The sequence below is a fragment of the Falco rusticolus genome, chromosome 4 (assembly GCF_015220075.1).
Source record: "Falco rusticolus isolate bFalRus1 chromosome 4, bFalRus1.pri, whole genome shotgun sequence".
Lineage (NCBI taxonomy): Eukaryota > Metazoa > Chordata > Aves > Falconiformes > Falconidae > Falco > Falco rusticolus.
Window position 1 is genome coordinate 16,135,646 of NC_051190.1, and position 19,123 is coordinate 16,154,768.

Consider the following 19,123-nt stretch of genomic DNA (forward strand, 5'->3'; position numbering starts at 1 on the left):
TTACCAGGATCAAAACAAACAAAAAAAAACAGAAAAAAAGGGTTAAAAAAAAAACCAACAAAAAACCCCTCAAAACAAATGACAATTCAAACTCTCACTGATATACTGAAGAAATCTGATAATGAAATGGAAAGGGTGGTCAAAAGTATGTTTGGTTAGCTCTGGCTGAAAACAATTCCGAATGCACATGTATTTTCCCAGTGACTTCTAAGATATAGAAATTCCTCTGATATTACAAAATACAAAAATATTTTCTCCAAACTCGCATTTACATTGCATTTACAACAATCGTGGAAATAACTTAGGCTCCCATACTGTCCGAGAGACAAATTACCTACTGACATGGCTAATGGAAAACAAAAATGTGTTGGAAAGCAAAAGCTATCAGCAAACTGATGATGAGAGTTGACAGTGGTAACCAAAACGTACGGACAAACAGAACTCAAAAGGGTGGCAGTATCTGGGAGAAAGAGGAAAAACTACTGGGTAAATATTACAGGCTAAAGTGAACTTTTTTTTTTTTTTTCCTCCAAAGAAAGATGTGCAAAATATATTCACCGTGCCCAGGATTATGACTATTTATAGAAGCCAGTCTACAACCTCCTTACAAATCCCTACTCTTTAGGTCTTTTTTGTTACAATAAAAGCACTTACATGATCTAAAACAGTGCAAGTTTGTGAGTTAATTTACATTCTCCCAAGGTGCCTAGCAAGGATGCCATTAGGATATGATACAGTTTTTGCTCTTCTGTCTTTTCCGGCTGTGCAACTGTCCCCTGCCACCCAGCGTGGAAGACTTGGGCACGCTGTATGAGCCGTATTTGTGCAGGAGCTCCTCGCTGGTCACGTACCGGAGGCGGGTGGGTTGGGGAATTGGCTCCCCGAGGAAATAGCCCTCGTTGTCGGACTCCGAAGAGGATGAGCAGGTCGAGCACCAGTCGTATTCAGCGAAGTAGGGCCCCCACCTCTCGCCCAAGTGGTTCTGCAAGGCGAGATCCGACACCGTCCGGGGACAGTGGCCATAGACGTCCCTGCGGGGACCCTGCTCCACTGTCTCTCTGCAGCTCCTCTGGTGCATGAACTGGTCGTAGTCTTCCCTGGCTCGCAGCAAGGGTCTCTCCTTCAGCCGGCAGCACTGCTCACTGGCCAGGTGCAGGGCGTTATCCGACCGGGAACGGCGAGACCGCCGGGGCCGGTGCGGGCGGTAATGCCGGTCATCATCCCGCAGGTTAGTTCGCCGGCGTGTGCGCTCGCTCATGGGGGTGTGCCTCGAGCCCTCCTGCGCCCCCAGCTTGCCCCCGGGCACCCCGCTGCCGTAGTCGAAGCTCTGGTGCATCTGCCCGTGCGACGGCCGCTCTCGGTACCCAAGGGGGCTGGCGAGGCCGTGCAGGTTCGGCTCCATGTCCTGGTACTGCTGCGCCGACAGCAGGCTGCGGACGGACTCGGCGCTGCGAAATTGCATGGAGGAGTTCAGGGTCCCCATGTTGCTCATCTTCTCCGAGACGTTCATGCCTGAGTCTTTGCTCAGGTCAGGCATCGAGAACCTGGAGAGATGCTCCTGGCGCTTGGCTCCACCATCTGCTGAGAGGCCTTTGCAGGGAAAGGGCAAAGGAAGGGAAAAAAAAAAAAAAGAGAGTTAAGGAGGAGAATTTTTTTGTCAGCCGAGATGCAGGGAGAAGGCTGGGTTTGGCCCATGACTTGCTTTAAAAAATAACTTGGTGGTTTAGATGCTGTCCTGAAGAACCCTTTCAAGAGGATGATTTTTTTTTTCTTTAAAGAGCAGGCAGTTCCTCCTTTGGGGAAATCACACCAATTTAAGGTGTTTTGAGTTGGACTCCAAGTTGCTTTTCACAACTTCCTTCCCCATATGTCTACACTGAGTGTAACTTGATAGGAATAACTAGTGATGCCAGTGAGAAATTATGCGTCAGAGGTAACCTGAGGCCTCCTGCATGCTGAGATAACTAGGGTGCCATGATCCGGCACCCACACCTTGTGCAACAACAAAATGTTTGGAAAGACTGAACAATGTCAGGGGCAGCTGAAAATGGGGCCACTGACTAATTCAGGCTCGTCACCATGCTGCACTCCACAGGTCCCCCGAATGTCACCCACGGTGGGGACTGAAGGCGCAGCCATGGCCATGTGCAGGCAGTCGGGTTTCCCAGGAGGCAAGGAAACACCTGAGGGTCTGCTGGAGCTCCCTGTAAGAGCTGTCCTGCTGCAGGAGAGTCAGGCTATCCCTGGTGAGCTGCACGTGGGCAGGAGCCAGGAACAGCAGCTCCAGCTTGATGGGCTGCCCTGCTTGGGAAGGTGGCCCACTGGGTCTCTCCCACGTGCCAGCCAGACCTGAGCTCCTGCAAGCTGCTTTCCTCCAGCCCACAGCTCCCGCAAGGTGCTTTCCTCCAGCCTAGAAAGCCTTCACCTGGCAGCAGAGAAGGGGGGTTTCTGCTCAACACCTGCCCATCAACAAGAAACTCAATGCACTGCACATTGCCCTAGCCCTTGGCCTGTTTTATGGGTGTTTCCTGACTATTTTCTGACTATCTCCATGTTGGCTTGACAACTGGCAGCAGTCAGCGCTTGCATTGCAAGCTCAGGACAACATGTTTCGCAAGCTATTTCAAAGGAAATCCATTTCATCCCAAATCAAATGCAGAGTGTTTGCTTTGGCGCCCTTCTCCCCATCCCTCTCCGACAACCTCCCCATGCAGACCAAACGTGGAGAGCTGTGCACCATCAGCAGGATTTTCAACATGACGCACAGCCCTTATGCAATCGCTGAGAATTTATGACTTTGTAAATTAATTAAAAAAACCAACAACCCAACCCACAATTCAAGAATAAACTTCTTTTTGCCTTAACAAAAGCTGCTTACATTTCATCAAGAGCTCAGCTCCTTCGGCATTAACTGCTGCCTGCCAAACCTGAACAAGAACAAGGGCTGCTGTCACTAACCCTGCTCACGAGCTGCTTCAGGGTTTCTTTGGACTCAGCCTTAATAAGATCAACAGATCCTGCAAAGATGGGCAAGGTTTTCCAAATCTTCCACTCAGTGGCACCGGGGAGAGCTTTAGCACTTGAGCGCAAGCCGCCGCTGGGTCTCACATGGTTTGGCTTTGCTCCCCAAGTCCCAGCTGCTGCAGCCATTTCTCTCAGCTCTTTTGCTTTTCTGCTGTTAATGGGGATGTTTCTGGAGTTTATGATTACAGAGGAAGGTAAAGCAAAGGAGATCCCTGAACGCCGCAGGAAAAGGGAGAGGCTGGGTTAAAAAAAAAAAAAAAAAAAAAAAGGAAAAGCCATGCTTTGTTTTGAAAAGCACACACTTTTCAAGCCAGCTTCATGCCTTTTTTTTCCTAAGCCACACTGATCTAGAAGCGAGCTAACCCAACCCTGCCCACTGCTCTTTGGAAACAGTCCTGCACAGGCTCCCCGTCCCCCCTGGGGACCTGCCTGCCCGTGCTCCCTGCTCCCGTTATGGGAACAGGCAATTCCCAGCACGTGCCTCCTCCCCGCTGGAGCTGTGATCGCGGCCTTTGATCCCAGCGATGCCGTTTGGCACATCAGGCACTGCTCCCCATATCCCTCCTGTGCCACCATGGAGGAGCCCAGCAGCTCCCCCGGGAGGGAAAAGCAACTTGGTAACATGCACAAAAACCTCCCGAAAAGCCAGAATAACAGCGGGATTGCCCGTGGAGCTGATCCGAACGTGAATCACAGCCGCTGACAGCCGAATGTGGCCTTAATCAGATCTGTCAGACAATAGCTGATGCCAAGGAAAATGAGCCCTCGGTGACATTTATGCAACCCTTCATTAAGAGAACTGGCGCAGCTCTGCAATAAGAACGAGCAGCGGCAGCGCTGTGAGGGGAATATAGCTCCAAACACTGCAGGATGCTTCTGCGGCATCAGCAGATTGATTTTGGCAGCATCATTGGAGAGGGGCCGACCTCATCCCGCCTCACAGGGGTAAGGGGTGAGCCAGTGCTTCGCCCCCCCCTGCATAGCCAGCCGCATCGAGTGGTACCCATAGCTCTCGGCTCCCCCACCATGGCCACCTCTCTCCTCCAGTCCTGCATCCAGCCAGAATAAAACCAAGCATCTCGGGAGAGGTTCCAGAGACACGGAAAGAGCAAACCCCTATTCTCAAATTAAGACACACGTGCATCCTCCACATCACCGGCAGGAGTGCTGCATGCAGCTGCGGTGGCCGAGCGGGACGATGCGCGGTGAAACCTCTGTTTCTTTTTGCCAGGAGTAAAGCCAGCCATGATAAATGGGGCTCCCAGCTCCGGGAAAGGCAGAACCAGCGCTTCACAGGTTTACTTTATGCAGGATGGGGGGTTCCAGCCCCCTGCGCAGGCCTCCAGCAGACGCTGTGACTGCTTTTGTCTTTTCCCCTTCAAAGTGCTGGTCAGCCCAGGGGGCAGCAATTTCAGTGCAATACACGTACGGCTCATGCTCGGAGTGCAAGGTTTAATCAGTGATTATTAGGTCCAGGGGATGTTTCTGGCTGTTCATCCAGGCGGCCTGATTATAATTAAGCACACACATTTTAAGATCTTGAATTGCTGGGGAAATGTTGATTGTAAAAGGAATCCAGCACACTGCACGTACACACACCAGCATCGCCAGGGCACTTGGGGTGTGATGGAGCTCATGTTCGAGAGGCTGCAGCAAAGCCATCTCCAGACCCAACGGCTTCATTTCTGCATACGACACAATGGGAAACGTTCCTTGCTGAGGGCCAAATGCACCTTCCCAGGCCGATTTGGCAGGCTGCACGTGCACAAGCTTTTCTTTGGGAGCCACACCAGGGAACGACGCAGCAAGCAGGGTGGCCAGGGGCCAGGAAAGCTTTGTTTTCTCTGCTCACGGTGGCAGCGAACAATTTCTTCTGCTCCCTGAGGAGCAAAGCTGAGCTTTTATAGCATCACTGAAGACAACTGAGAGTTCCACATGACTCTGACAGTGCCCAGAGCAGTTACCAGGTCAACAATGCAACTTCTAACCCATGTGAACACAAAGGTGCCTCCAGGCTTAACTTTACATTTACACCAACGCAAGGTGTGAAGCATCGTGAGCAGAGGTCAGGCTCAGATTAGGCTTTCGAAGCTCCCTAAATGCTCCTGTCCCTCTCCACAGAGCCACAAAACCCCAGCAAGGCATAGCGGGAGCGAGCCAGGAGTGCTTCACTGACTTCAGCGAGTTGGAAGGACAGCAATAACCATTTATCTAAAATATTTCATCTAGAACATACAACCTAGGAGTAAAGTTTGAAAGAACAGAGGTTGTTTAGTCTAGAGAAGAGAAGGCTGAAGGGGATATAATAACAGCCTTCAAATGTGGAAAAAAATGCTTGCAAAGAGGGGAATGCATTATTCTCTAGGTCTGCTGACCTCTTACAAAGACAATTTCAGCTTGGAGAAGAGGAAAACTCTTCCTGTGCAACCCCAGCAGAAGACAGTTGGGGCAGGCTCCGGCACCAGAGCATCTCCTGGGCCCCAGAAAGTGGCAGATGCCCGGGCACACGCAGGGATGCTCTGGGTCTCCGGTCCCATGCTACCCTGGGTGGCGCAACCGTGGCACCGACCCTCCTCTCCTGCAGTCACTCCTCATTTCAGAGCTGCACCAGCGCATTGAGGCCCAATCTTCTTAAATTACCAGTATTTATTTACAGCCACTGCAGCTCCCTCTTAATGAAGTGTTTCATCTGGGAACACAGCTAATAACCCGCGCAAGCCCTAACCTGGAAGAAAGAGCACGCGAGGGGAGACCCCACCACGCAGCAGTGGTATTTTTCTAACAAGGAAACCTCAGAATCTGTTTCCCGAGGCCGTCCAGGGGCGCAGTAGCCCTGCCTCTGGCCCACAGCATGGGACAGTTGTTACCACATCCCTGAGCCCTTTCCAGGGGTGCAAACCCAGGTGTGACGTGCCGACCCCACCAGACTTCCCTTCTGCAAAACGATGCGCTCAGACCCTGAGCCCATCCATCAGCACCTGCCCTAGAGGCTCTTGCACTGGAAGAGGAGAGATGGCACCTGCTGCCACCAGCGTGGTGCACGGGCCGGTGGCTGTCCCACGGCCAGATTGCAGCCAGCACCATAGCACACGTGGACACGGCAGGTTACTTTGCTGCCGTTCTCCACTGCGTGGGGCTGCCAGGCTCAATATTTCACCCTGGAGCCTTGGAAACACACGCTTTTCAGATGAGCACAAGTGAAAGCTGTAGCTTGGCTGCGGGCATTCGATACAGAACTCCAGCTGGCTACGGCGCCAGGAACACAAAGCAGGTTTTTGATTAACATTAAAGTTTGTTAAGAACATGCTGTACCACCCCCTCTGAAGTCCTTCCCCACCCCTATTATGAACCATGTTTATCCCATAAACATTGCCAAGGGAAATAACAACAGAATAAGCAAAGCAACGGCACAAAGATATTCCTCGTGAGCATCACCTCTACAACCTTGCCACAACAAAGCACTCGGAGGTGCTTAAATCTCACCGTGTGCTTTGCTAAACCGGGGCTGCAAGTTGCATTAATTATGAATTATTAAACGATTCGGCAAACGACAGCAAAGGGCCCACAGAGAGCACGTACGCTGGGTGCAAGGCTGGGAACGAAGTCCCCAGTGAGGGGCAGCAGCTCCCAGCCCCCATTAAATTAAACTCCCCACGAAGCTGGGCTAACACGGCAGCTAACATCCCACTGCAGAGACAGCATCGCCTGCTCCACCCTGGCTGGGGAATGCAAAAACGCTCTGGTTTAGGATATTGCAGACAAACAGGGCTATGCTGATGTTTGCTTCTTGCCTTTACATTTATCATAGTGTACACATACACCTGTGCATCGCAGCCCTCGCCACCTGAGCCCCATATGGGTGCCTGCCTGCACCAAAACCCCGCGCCCAGCCCCGACAGGCTGTTGAAATGCAGCTATACAGGTGCAGGAGGGGACGGTACCGCATCTCTTGTGTCCAGCCCCCCATGCCAGAGCCTTCTCTCTCTCATAGCACCAAGCAGGCACATCCTCACCTCCCCTGAAACAGGGTTTATTTCAAGTTCAACCCTGAGAACTAAAAAGGAACTTCAGGAGAAACAGCCTGCCCAGGGCTTTGTTTATAGCTCAGCTTCGTCTCACTTCTGAGCGACCTCAGGGTGTGCAGAAATAAAGCAGAACCCTTCTATAAGTGGAAACCATGGAAAGTAAACAATTTGGGGGAAAGCGGAGTGCTCACTGTCCTGACAGCCTCCCATGGTGTGTCCCCCCAGGCCATCCCACGGGTGTCACAGCCCGTTTCCCATGCGATCAGTCCCTCCATCCTGATCTGATCACTCAAGGAAGCCCCTACACACGGGTGCTGCCTGAGAAAGGGGTTGGATTTTCACCGAGAAGCACCCCTGTAACCCCTGTGTCGGCGCCTCCAGCGCCTGCGCTCTCCCAGGGTGGCCGGCACGCTGGGTTGGGGGCGAGATGCTATTGCTTCCCCCAACAACATCTCCTTCCAGAAATCCATTTCGGCTCTGCCTCTGGTTTGGTTGTTACCCCACGGCTTTGGCACGCCCATGCATGAGACCGAAGGGGTGGAAGTCTGCACGTGGCTGGCCCCCACGGTAAGCCCACCAAACCTCCCATGGCTGAGCAGCAAAAGGTGGGTGAGGGGGAGAAAAAACACTCCTGGCAGTTTTACAGTGTTTTGGCATTGGCCCCTTGGGATGGAAAACCTCTGTCTTCGCATGCTGGGTTTCAAAATGACCCAGCTTGGACTGGGAAATGTTACATCTGTGATTCAAAATTGGAAAAATCTGCCCAGGGATCCCATCTTCTGACTTGGAGTAGTTTTATGCTGCCCGTGTCTGTGGGAAAGAGGCTGGTAGGAGCGCACGGGAGAGGTGGGAGCCTCCTTTTTCTTAGAAAAAGTCAGGAATGGCCAATGTGTTATTTTCTGACTTGCAAAACTCAGCTGAAGCGCCCGGGGCAGCTGCCCTCTCCAGCCCAGGGGGCCGAGGAACACCTGTGGGATGCAGTGCCACTGGGGACATGGGTATGGGCACCAGCCCCCAGCCCCCTCGCCCCCTCACTGCTATCCCTGCGGCTGTTCCGGAGCTGCTCCCAGGCCCTCAGTGCAGAAGAGACTGGGCCATTGAATGCTTCTCCAGAAAATATAGCCCTGCCCCTCAGAAAAAGGGCTTTTCCTTCTCCCCCTGGCTGCACGCCACCTTTCAGCTCCTCCTCAGGCAGAGGAAGAAGAGGGAACTAGAGGCAGATGATGCCATCAGGTCACTCTGCAACTCAGACGTGCAGGGATCAGTGCTGACTGACCCATGTGCATATCCATACGTTTTTTCTCTCTGCTTTCTGGGTATATCACAGTTGTCTAGTCCTGGAAAAACAAGCTGTTGGGGGCCTTCGGACAGGAGAAACGTGTGCCATACATGTGACAGCCCATTCCACCCTGTAATGGCACCAGCTTAACTTCTTGTTTTCCTGGGTTTATGCCTGCGACAGACAAGGCTGCTACCTTCACCCAAGCTCAGTTTCTGAAGGAATACTTGAAATCTATTTCTCCTTTTGCATACAAGAGCATCACCGTTCAACACGCCTCCTACCTCCAAAGCACGTCAGCTCTCTGCAAGCTGCACACAAAGACACTGTTCCCAGAGAATAATGTTTAGCCCGCAGGTACTTTCTTAAGTGGGCTATTTGACCAGCTGGCATTTTGTGGAAATGACTGCTTGGAATCAGCAGAGATCAGCTCTTGATTTCTAATTCAGCTGCTAGGCACGTACAGTGCCTGCAAATTTTAGAGGGCAACACAAGCACAGGCAGAACAAGGCAGAGCACAAGCACTGGGAGCAGGCTATGATGGACCAAGTATCTTCTGGGAAGTGATTAACCTCTGGTAGGATCAGGCTCCTCCTCATGAGAAAAGCTTTCTGGACAAACTCCATCTTAGTCTGGTCCTGATTGCTTAATGAAGGGTGCTACGGGGTAAACATTGCTACAGCATTCACTGTTTTGTATTGTTCCTAGTGCCATAAAAAAAAAAAAAGGCAAAAGCAGCCAAAGGAAAGAAAAAAGGAAAGATAATACAAAATCAGCAAAAATGAGCTCTCCCTTGGAAAATGTGCTGGAAAATGTGTTTTGCTCTCTGCCTCTCCATCTAACAGCCACGTTGGGCAGGAGAAGGACCCACTCTCCAAGAAGCTGTAGTGGATTGGAGTCTGTTGTAGCCTTCAGTTGATGGCAGACAGATGAATTCCGACAGAAATGTGGGAAAAAAGGAGAGATGCCCTGTAGCATCAGGGAACTCTGCCCTTTGCCAGTGGACGTGTTTAAATCACATCAGCACTTGTGGCAACTACACAAGCACAAACCGGAGGACAGCAGAGACCCTCCCGTCTAATCTGAACCCTGAAACAGAGCGGGAGGGTCACAGCTACCTCTGCAATTCAAGTGTGCTGGTGCACTGCGAGCCATGGTGAGACAGCAGAGCACAGCCGAGCATTTTAAGGGCAAGTGCCCAGCATTAACAGTGTCCCATCTCTTTACTAACTTGCAAGGAACTGTCTTTGAAGAGATCAAGTAGAGCCTGGCTGGTAAGGTGAAAACCTGGGGTCTTGCAGGAGACTGGGAGTCACCATAGATCTTGTCCCACCCAGTGGGTGACCCCTGACCCAGCACTGAACGCATTACAGATATCCTAGGGACAATCTCTCCTTACAGGAGGCAGCCCTCTGGCCAGAGGACAGGGACTACCGCTGCACACCCCGTGAGTTACCTGCTTCCACCAGCGTCTCCAGCTAATTAGTAGTTAGATTCTAATAGAAACATCACAGCAAAATCTGCTGCCAGGGAGGGACCAGCTTTTAACATGTGCTCTGCAGGGCAGGGACTGTTTGCCCTTCAGCTCCCTATAAAAAAAAGGAACGTTTTCAGCAAAGCCATAAAATGTTAGATGGATGCGGTGTTAATTATTTCACTTTATAAGGTGGAGCAACTGTGCAGCATCGGTAGCTCAAAGGGACCTTGTATGTGGATGACTGGAAGCCTCTTGCAAAGCAGAGCCTGGGGCATGCGGGGTGGAGGGCACAGGGTGAGCCGGACCCCTGGGCTGCGTTGTGGGGGACTTCATGGCAGTGCTTGCTGGGCAGCTTGCTCGGCCCCGGCAGGGAGTGTGGGGACAGAAAAAGCCAGGCAGTGAGCTGCTGTGTCCTGACACCTCCTGCCCAAAAACCTGCTCTGCCATAGACCTCGGCCAGGTCACCAAATCTCCCTGTCCTCAAAACATTGCCTATTAAATGGGATGATAATTGTGACCTCCATAATTGCACAGGGTCCTGGGGGACCCGCCTGTTACTGCTGCAGTGCCTCCCAGCTCAAGATGAGCCAGGTCCCAGAGCAAAGAAAATTATTAGAATCTTACACATTAATAAAAATGTTATCACCTTATTCTGCAGAGAAACTGCTTAAATTCATTGCAAGCCCCATCATGCTGAGCATCTGCTCCAGAAAGCAGGAAAGAAGCGAGTCCCTAAGGCAGGCACTACAAGTAAGGGAATTCATATTTTGGCTGCATATGTAGGATGGATGCCTGTGGAAAGTCTCCCTCCCAGCGTTTTAAAAATGGGCTTCTAAAACGAAAGATAGAATGATTTTCACTCTAATACGAAGGCCTTGCCATGTTTCCCGTCCCTTGACCTGTATCCCTGATAACTTGTTACACTTCAGCTCCAAAGCATGCAACAGCTCCTCTAATACTCAGACATTGCTCATCTGAACTCTGTGTTGCTCAAGACTCTCTGTACTGATGGGGTTTACACAATATGAGTTTTCAGGCACATGAGTGGCTTTGGAAATGTGGAGCTTTACTTAGGGAAATTTTGTTTTGGAGAGCAATTCCCAACTCCCTCGCCATTTCCCATCTATTTTTCCTCTGTGTATACACGAGGCTGTTTGAGCAGAACCCTCTCCAGCTCATTAGCTTCTCCTCTCCCCCCTTGCTTTGCCACTGGCCAGTTAGGGAGATCCTGGCTGAACACAGAGATCATTTCACATTTTGGCACAGGGCTGGCAGCTTCCCTAAACAAACACACTGAAACCCAGGAGCAAGGCGAGGAGGCACGGGTGTAGCAGAGCAAACCTGTCCATCCAGGTGGGGCAGAGCACCGAGATCGGGCTCAGGGGTGCTCAGATCTGCGGGGTCCGGCGATGCTCGCTGGCGCATCCCCACCACCTGGTACCAGCATCCCGTGGGGGGCCCTCGGAGCAGGGTACCACACACTCCCCAGGCTGCTCGCTGCATTGCCACTGACAGCAAGACAGACGTTTTGCAGGAGATGGGTGCAGGACCTGCCCAAATCCAAGCAATGCTTGGCTGGAACAGAGAAAAGCTGGGGGAGAGGCAAAGAAAAATCAAGGCAGTGTCTCTGGCAAGCAAACCAGGCTCAGTGTTTTCCTTTCCAAGAAGTTTTCTGCCGAGGGGCTCGGAAGAAAGTGATAGCTGTGCCAGACGAGCGCAGCTGTCCAATAAAGCAAACTACAGCAGGAGGGGGTGCACAGGGGACTGAGCCCCCCCAGTGCTGAGCTGCGGACCACAGCCCTGCTGCAGACATGTCCGTGCATGCACACCCATCCCTGCAGCCGCAGAATGAAACCCAAATATGTTCGGGGTGAGAAGACTGAGAAATACTACCCTGGGATGTGTTCATGAGAAATGGGCTCAGCCTGACGGGACAAGCATCTTGCCTGGCTTTTCCCTGCAGTTTCTACCAGGGGATTGAGGAAGAGGGGAAACAGAGCCGTGTGTAAATGGGGAGGAATTGCTTTTAACTAGTCACATGCTCAAGGACTGCATGACATGCAAACGGGGTTAACTGGGCCTATTTCAAAGCATTTAAAAATATTTTTAGCCTGCAAGAGCAGCTGACAGCAGTCCTTCAAGCACTGAAGGCTGGAATCGGCCTCTGTGTTAGCAGCTGGCCTTGATTTTTCTCCCCTCTTCACAAAAGGGAGGATTAAAGAGTCTGAAAACATTTGTTTTGAGCTATAAAGAAAGGCCAGTCATCTATAAAGCCCTGCATTTAGTAAACAAGCAAGCAAAGCGAGAGGGGGCTGCTGGGCACACTGCAGCCAGGCAGGCAAGCCCAGGGTACCGCACGGCCGTCCCCAAGCTGCCCGTCACTCCCGTAATGGGAAGACACCCATCATGGCACTGACCCACACAAGGGACCCCATCGGATGGAGGAGGTCCTGGGGTGGTGGCAAGGTGACAGGAGCGGAGGTGACGTACCTGTTGCGTTGGAGAGCGCGAGGGACTCCATGGAGCCACGGGGAGTCTGCTCGGTGGGTGTCAGGTCCTCTGTGAACTTGAGGGCATTGATGGGGTGCCGGGTGCGGCACTGCGGTGTCGGCATCCCACCTTCCTCTTCCTCTTCGTACTTGGGGACTTTGAGACTTCCTCTGGTCTCAGGGAAGCTCTGGTTGGACATGTCACTGTAGCTTTCCTGTGAGCGAAGTCTCCCTGAGTAATAGTCCTCTCTGCAGTCCTGGATGAAGCTGCCACCATGGCTCTTCATCGCCAGCGAGGAGCTCCTCTTTGGGTTGCTGAAATGTTTCGCCCATAAATCCGGCTGCGAGCTCGGGACCTGGCTGGGGTTATAGGAGGTCCTTATGTTGCACTGGCTGAGAAGCTGCAGAGGGCTTTGGGACTGACTTTGCTCCATTTTGCTCCCGTAGTGATAGAGCTCGTCCCGGCTCCTCCACAGGTGGTCCCTGTTGAGGCTCGGCGTCTGGCTGGCCAGGCTCAGCAAATCCATCTGCAGGGACAGCGGGTCCACGTCAGTGGAGAGGCGGTTGGAGGTGACCTGCAACTGGTTGCATGGGCTGCGTGCCCCCTCCTCGCCCTTCCCCTTGTTCTTGCCGATCTTGGCACTGCGGCGGGACTCCTTGGCTCGTGCGCTCTGGAAAGCAGAGTCGGAGGAGTCGGAGCCGTTGGGGTCGTCGCCAACGCTGCAAGCCCTGGAGCAGAAGATCTGCCCCTGCTTGGGCAGGAAGGGCCGTCCCAGCAGAGACTTCTTGCACTGCGCGCAGCAGAAGCAGGTCTCAGTGGCGTGCCAGTGCTGGCCGTCATACGTCATCTGGCCCTGGTCAATACCTTGAGGGGGAAGATGCACAGTGTCACACTCAGCCTGCCTACATCACTTCACACTGCACTTAACGCACGCAGCCCCTACGAGCGACACGCACCCAGGCTTGCTCTTGAAAGCCCTTCAGCAGGGCTGCTCCAGTGTGTGAAGTTAAGCCCATTTCTAATTCCTTGCAGGCTGCAGGTCTTTGCTCGGGAGTTACTCAATGCTGGGAAAGGCAGCAGGACTGAGCCTCAAGCTATTTTGTATTAAATGGGGATATTTCCGATCATAAAGCAAAGGAATGCAAGAAGTTCTCCATAAAGTCCTTGAAGTCAAAGCAATAATATGCTGCCTATTTAAAAAAAAAACAAAAAAGCCTCCAGCTGAACCATAATGAGGAATTTGTGCTGCCTTGGTTAAGTATGTAACAGAGAAGATGACAGCCCTGTCCCTCACTGCTACTGCGGCCCCATCCTAACTTTATTTTGGCTGCTGGGGCCCCTTTCCAAAAGGAAGCGGAAAGAGCCGGCCCCAGGGATCTGAGTGCACACCCTTGCCTTGCAGCCAGCCACATTTGGGGTAGCCCCCGCCAGCCCACCCCGGGCTAAATAAAGGAGTTGATGGAGATACTCTGTCCCCTGCCAGCAAAACCCTGGGGAGCACACGCCTGCTGCATGCACAGCACTCTTGGTCAGAGCCGTAAGCAAAGCTCCTGAGGTTTCAATTATAACATTTATTCACTTGTTTAAGCTGTTGTTCATGGCAAAAGCCCCCGTTACCTGAGAAACTGCTGTGCACAGCGTGGGCTGGCCGGCACGGCGGGGTGCTGCACCGCACGTGTGCACAGCGCGTGCTTGCACACCCGCCGCAGCGTGCTGCTGGGGGGGCCGAATGCTGCCGGGTAATTTGCAAATGAACAGTACGTTAACAGTCCGTTTTATTCCAAGCTAAATTTGGTTTAGCGTAATTGTTTTTTCTTCCTCTGTTATAATGAGCGGAATGCTTTTATACAGGCTGGAGCGCTAGGCTTGTGGACAAAGGAGAGACAAGACGATGGGTGGGATTTTATCAGCTCCTCTTCCATCCCAATGAAGCCATGTCACAGAGCAAGGAGCACAGTCTCCTTACTCCATCCTCGGCTACCCAACCCAAGCCTTACAAGTCTTAAGCACAGGCTCACCTTTGATTTACGTGGCTCTTAAGCACAACACTCGGTGACTACTATAAGCAACTTGCAGCAAAATGGCTGCAGTCCCTCCTTTGCTAGAAATGTGCAGATATGCACCAAAACAGGCATTTTGCCCCAAAAACCTGACAGTCAGCAGGCTCCAGCCAGGCGGACGGAGGGGAGGACAGCAGATGGGGGAAGCATGAGAGAAGAGCGTGTGCGAGAAGCATTAACAGCTGCTTCTTCACCGCTCTGCAGCTGAGCTTTTGGGAAGGATGTGCTGCAGGTCACAGCAAACATGTCCTCCAAGTGCTTCACTGAAGCCCTGAGTTTTCCTCCCCCCGGGCCATCTGGCCACTGCACAAGAGCAAAACGGTTGGGTTTTTTCCTCTCCCTGCAGCCCATGAAACACTGGAACACGTGAGCTCACCTCCATGGACAAAGGAAGGGCTGCCCGCGGGCCCGCGAGCAAATGCTCAGTCAAGTGGCAAACGGACCAGGGCGAGCAGTGAGGCGGCTTCCCAGCCCACCCCGCTTCCCAACCCCGAGCACTGGGGGCACAGCTAGCCCCCAGAACAAAGTATATTTTATATTGTTGTTCTAGGAACAGTTCTCGACTGATGCATTATTTCTTTTTTGTCCGAGAACATCTATCTGTGCGTTGATTAAAAAAGGCAAACAGAAACAATAATGATGCCTAAAGAACAAGCATCTTTCCTGTCAGTAGCCCATTAACTCACGCCATCCTTTGGCACGCTTGGCTGGGAAAAATCTGAGAGTCGAAGAGCCAGCCTGCTTACAGAAAAATGAGATTTAGAGGGGAAAAAAATGTGCATTATATTAGGACAGAGAAAGCTTTCACTAGTTGCAACAGCTCCAGAGGTTGCTTTCTGACAGTCCTTCCTTCTCTGACCCCAAAAAGGGATAAGCAGTGGGTTACCCAAACAAATTACTGTGCTAGCTCCTTGGTGGCGATGCAAGAGGGGCACGAGTCTCTTTGGATGCCCCAGGGCTGGAGCAGACCCCAGCCGCAGGCAGTCCTGCTCACAGCCCAGGTTGTTGTCAAAGGCTTAATGCAAGAGCCCTCGTTGCCAGAAATGACCTTGCAAGCAGAGGTTTGCCCCGCTCGCACCCAGCCCCGCGCTCGCCCCAGGGCTGGGGGACGGTGGCACGTACCGATGTGCTGGGCGCAGGTGTCGCAGTACTCGGCGTAGAGGGACTCAAAGCAGCTGCAGCAGTACGGCCTGCCATCCTTCATGATGTACCTCTGCCCTCCCAGCACCGTCTCGCATTCAAAGCAGCAGAAGTGCTTCATGTGCCAGTGCCGCCCTTCGGCCTCGGTGCATTCGTCGGCAAAAATGATCTGGGTGGGGGAGACAAACACGGAGCAGAGTCGGTCAGAAAGGGGATCTGGGATGTGGGCACCAACCTTTGTTCTCCTGCCCGTGCATGACAGCTCTGACCTTTTGTTCATGCCACCTCCAAATTTTACAGCTACTTCCCCTCCCTGTTCTGCACAGGGAAACTCCCTTGGCTCGGCTTAGCTCAGGGGCACCCATCTAGCTCAGGGGCACCCATCGCTTCTCAGGGAAACCCATTAAAATGCAAATACCTCAGGACCGTGTCAGTGCACGGACTACAAAGCGTTAAGGCAGAGCTCGCAGTAACGTGCTCCTAAGCACATCCATCAGCAGGAGGGGTCGATCAGGGTAATAAACACCCTTATATACAGCCTATAGATCCGGCGGACTATTGAAGAACACTTACTAAAACACATTTATCTGTCTCTGAAACAGGGACCTGAGTAAAAAGGGTGAGCAGAAACACAAGTGGCAGCACTCTGGAGGGGAGAGAAATGGAGCTAACTAGCTCCTCACCATCACCTCTACCCCAGCCTGTGTGCTTATAAAAATGATTGCAGTCGTTAGACTAGTGAGGAAACTGAGGCACAGAGCGCTGCTAAGGGTGGGCTGGTGAAGCGGCCATCTCAAATGTTTTCAGCACATGCTTTCTTGCTTCCCATCCCCACCCCTGTGCTTCCCATCCCCACCCCATCTCCACTCCCAAAGCCAAGCCAGAGGAGCAAGCAGTGCCCAGCTCTTCTCCCTGGCTCTCTGCCCTGGCACAGGTCACACCAAAAGCTTTCCCTCTGCAGTTCCTCTTACCCCTGAGTTACCCTTTCTCAAAATTAGCGACGGATATTCCAGGGGAAGAAATGCATGTTAAAGATGGAGCTGAATGAAAGACTTACATGAGAATTTGCAGGGATAAAAAGTACATGAAAAAAAAATTACCCAGCCTACGCCACAAGGAAATAAGGCCAGTTGAATAGTTAGGAGTTGTTTTTTTACTGGTAACGTTACAAATCTAATTGGATACATACGTCAATGTTCCTTATATTTGAAGTGCATATAGCCTTGGATATTTACTATTACACGCTTGCATAGATGGGACATGGTATTTTATAGTACATATGGTTTTCCACACTATGGTTTTCATAACTTTAAAAGCCAGAACAATTTCCTTCACCAGCCTTTTAAACAGAGATTGACACTTGAGAAACGCTCTGAGGCGACTCTGTAGTTTTCTGTATTCGTTTTGTATTCCATTTGTTCAGCTTCCTATAGCCTGTTAATCGCCTCTCTCAGAGCCTATTTCAGCTCAGCGTGTACCCAGACACTACCGCCTTGTAGGAAATACAGCAGCCATCCACCAGAGGCTTCTTCTGGGGGAAGAGAGGGGAAGGGAGGACCACCACACACAGCTGGACTAAAATCACACAGCACGGGGGCTGCGCTGTTGCTGCAAACACTCATGGATGTTTCAGCTCCCTCAGCTCCTTGCGTGTAGCTGCAAATTGGTCTCAGAACAGTCCCAGGCAGGCTGCAACTAAAAATCCCCGAGACGCTCACCTGAAACCTCAGGCAAAGCTTGCATGAACCCTTGGCAAACCTCAACCATCGTATTTCATGTGCATGACCCACGTAGAGGCCAGGGTGGATGGAGGGGAAATACCATCTAGCTGGCAAAAGGGACCCTCTCAACCCACCCCCACGGGCAGCATCCGTGGCAGAAGCTGGGGCGAGCTGGCTCTTACCTCGTCGCACGCTGCGCAGCGGGGCTTGAGGCACTCGGCGTGGTGCCTGCCACAGTAGATCTTCCCGTCTTGGTAGAAGTAGATCAGGTCGACCAGCAGCTCGTTGCAGACGCTGCAGATGAAGCAGGGAGGGTGCCAGCAGACGCCGTGCCCCGCTCGCGAGGCGAAGACGGCCATGTCCCCCCCGTTGATCTGGCCACCACACTGTCGGAAAAGCGGGTGTTTAGCAGGGGGGACGGACAAGCCCACTGCCACCCATCGCCAACCAGCTGCTTTCACAACTGTGGCAGAAGAAGGTGCTAATTCACAGCTCCTTTCTGGTCTCTCTTATCTCTTTTCATCTCCATTTTGTGGCCAGGATATCAACAGCTTCCCCCCCTGCACAAGGCCAGGAGATGAAGTGGCTGCTCCGCATCAAATACTGCGGGGTACTCTTGGCAGGCACCCCAACAGACCCCAGCGCTTGTAGCTGGCAGGGGGCATGGGGTGGGCGCTGCTCCCGCGAGCTTCACTTAACTTTGGTGATTCAAAAGCCTCCTGGCTTGTGCCAGTCTGTCAGCTGCTACCCACCTGCTCGCAGATGGCTCCCGTCATGGTTACAGGGAATGGCCGGACATTGCCTCTCCCTAAATTTTCCCTCTTCCTTTGGTTGCTGAAGAGTTTGAGCTCCCTCTTCTCCTCTTCATCCAACGAATTGCAATAGCGAACCTAAAAAACACAAGTGATGCTCAATGTTACGGGTGTCACTGGCTCCCCGGCCAGCATGTCACACTGCCCCACGAGCTCTGCTGAAGCTCCGCGTGGGGGTTACGCAGACAAACCCTGCCCTTGGCTGGGGGAGGCTGGAGAAACACAGGGCTTCGGTCATCCCGGGGTCCAGTCAACATTTCAAGCGGTAGAGATGAGAAGAAAGGGCAAGGAGGAAGATGGCTCTTTGGGTGCTCGGTTTTTAGGAAAATCTTAAAAGTTGGGTCCTCAGACTCCCGCCCAGACCAGCAGCCAGACTGACACTTTTCCTGCTTTCTTTATCAGCCCCCTTAAGGCAGAGGTCTTACAGCAGCTTCAAAATATTTTATTGGCATTTCAAGAGCACAGCCCCTTTTCCCTGTGCAAATGATGGAGCTATCTGGGAACTACTCTTCCAGCACTGGGTCAAGTTTGTATGTTGCAAAACCTCTGCATAGAAGGTAATAAGGAAATAAGTAAAATAAAAGGATACAAACAATGAATGATGCAATTTCCCCGAAGCTTGTAAAACTGAGGTTTTCCTGGCTATTTTCATCCCGCAGGCTTAGCTCTTGGCTTGTTGCATCTCAATGGAGAATACAACTGAAGAGTCAAGGTGGCCACGTGTAGCACCAGTGCCCAGCCCAGCCTCCGTTACTTTGGAGCGTAGGCTCACGGAGCCGAGCAGGATTATTCACGTGAGTGACCAACACAACTTGAATTTTCAAAGGAGCAAAACTAAGCACAAGGGGAAACCGGATGCAAAAACTGCCAATTTGCAGAAAATACACGCAGTCTCGTGCCTCCAGCTTACAGCAGCACGTAGCAGCGTTCACGTGTATTTACTCTGACGCTGCTCGGCTGTCAGAGGCTGTGGGTTCTCAGCAGCTGCCAGGGAAGGCAGTCGGGCGGGTTGGGGCCCGAGGGTGTACGGGAAGAAGCCCCTACCCGGTGCCTGGAGCTCCCCCGGCGCTGGCAGCGCCGCGCTGTGCCCATGGC

The 19,123-nt window shown here is 52.3% G+C and overlaps 1 protein-coding gene across 2 annotated transcripts in view; it reads right to left on the reverse strand.

Moving 5' to 3' along the window:
- Nucleotides 1–528: 528 nt before the first annotated feature.
- Nucleotides 529–19,123, reverse strand: part of PRICKLE2 (prickle planar cell polarity protein 2) — a 108,988-nt gene continuing 90,393 nt past the window's right edge. For both annotated transcript variants that reach the window (XM_037386674.1, XM_037386675.1), the window contains 5 exons: nucleotides 17,969–18,106; nucleotides 17,399–17,602; nucleotides 15,478–15,664; nucleotides 12,296–13,159; nucleotides 529–1,590 (listed from right to left, as the gene is read on the reverse strand). In XM_037386674.1, the coding sequence (XP_037242571.1) occupies nucleotides 722–1,590; nucleotides 12,296–13,159; nucleotides 15,478–15,664; nucleotides 17,399–17,602; nucleotides 17,969–18,106 (2,262 nt within the window). In that variant the 3' untranslated portion in view covers nucleotides 529–721. The remainder of the gene's footprint in view (nucleotides 1,591–12,295; nucleotides 13,160–15,477; nucleotides 15,665–17,398; nucleotides 17,603–17,968; nucleotides 18,107–19,123) is intronic.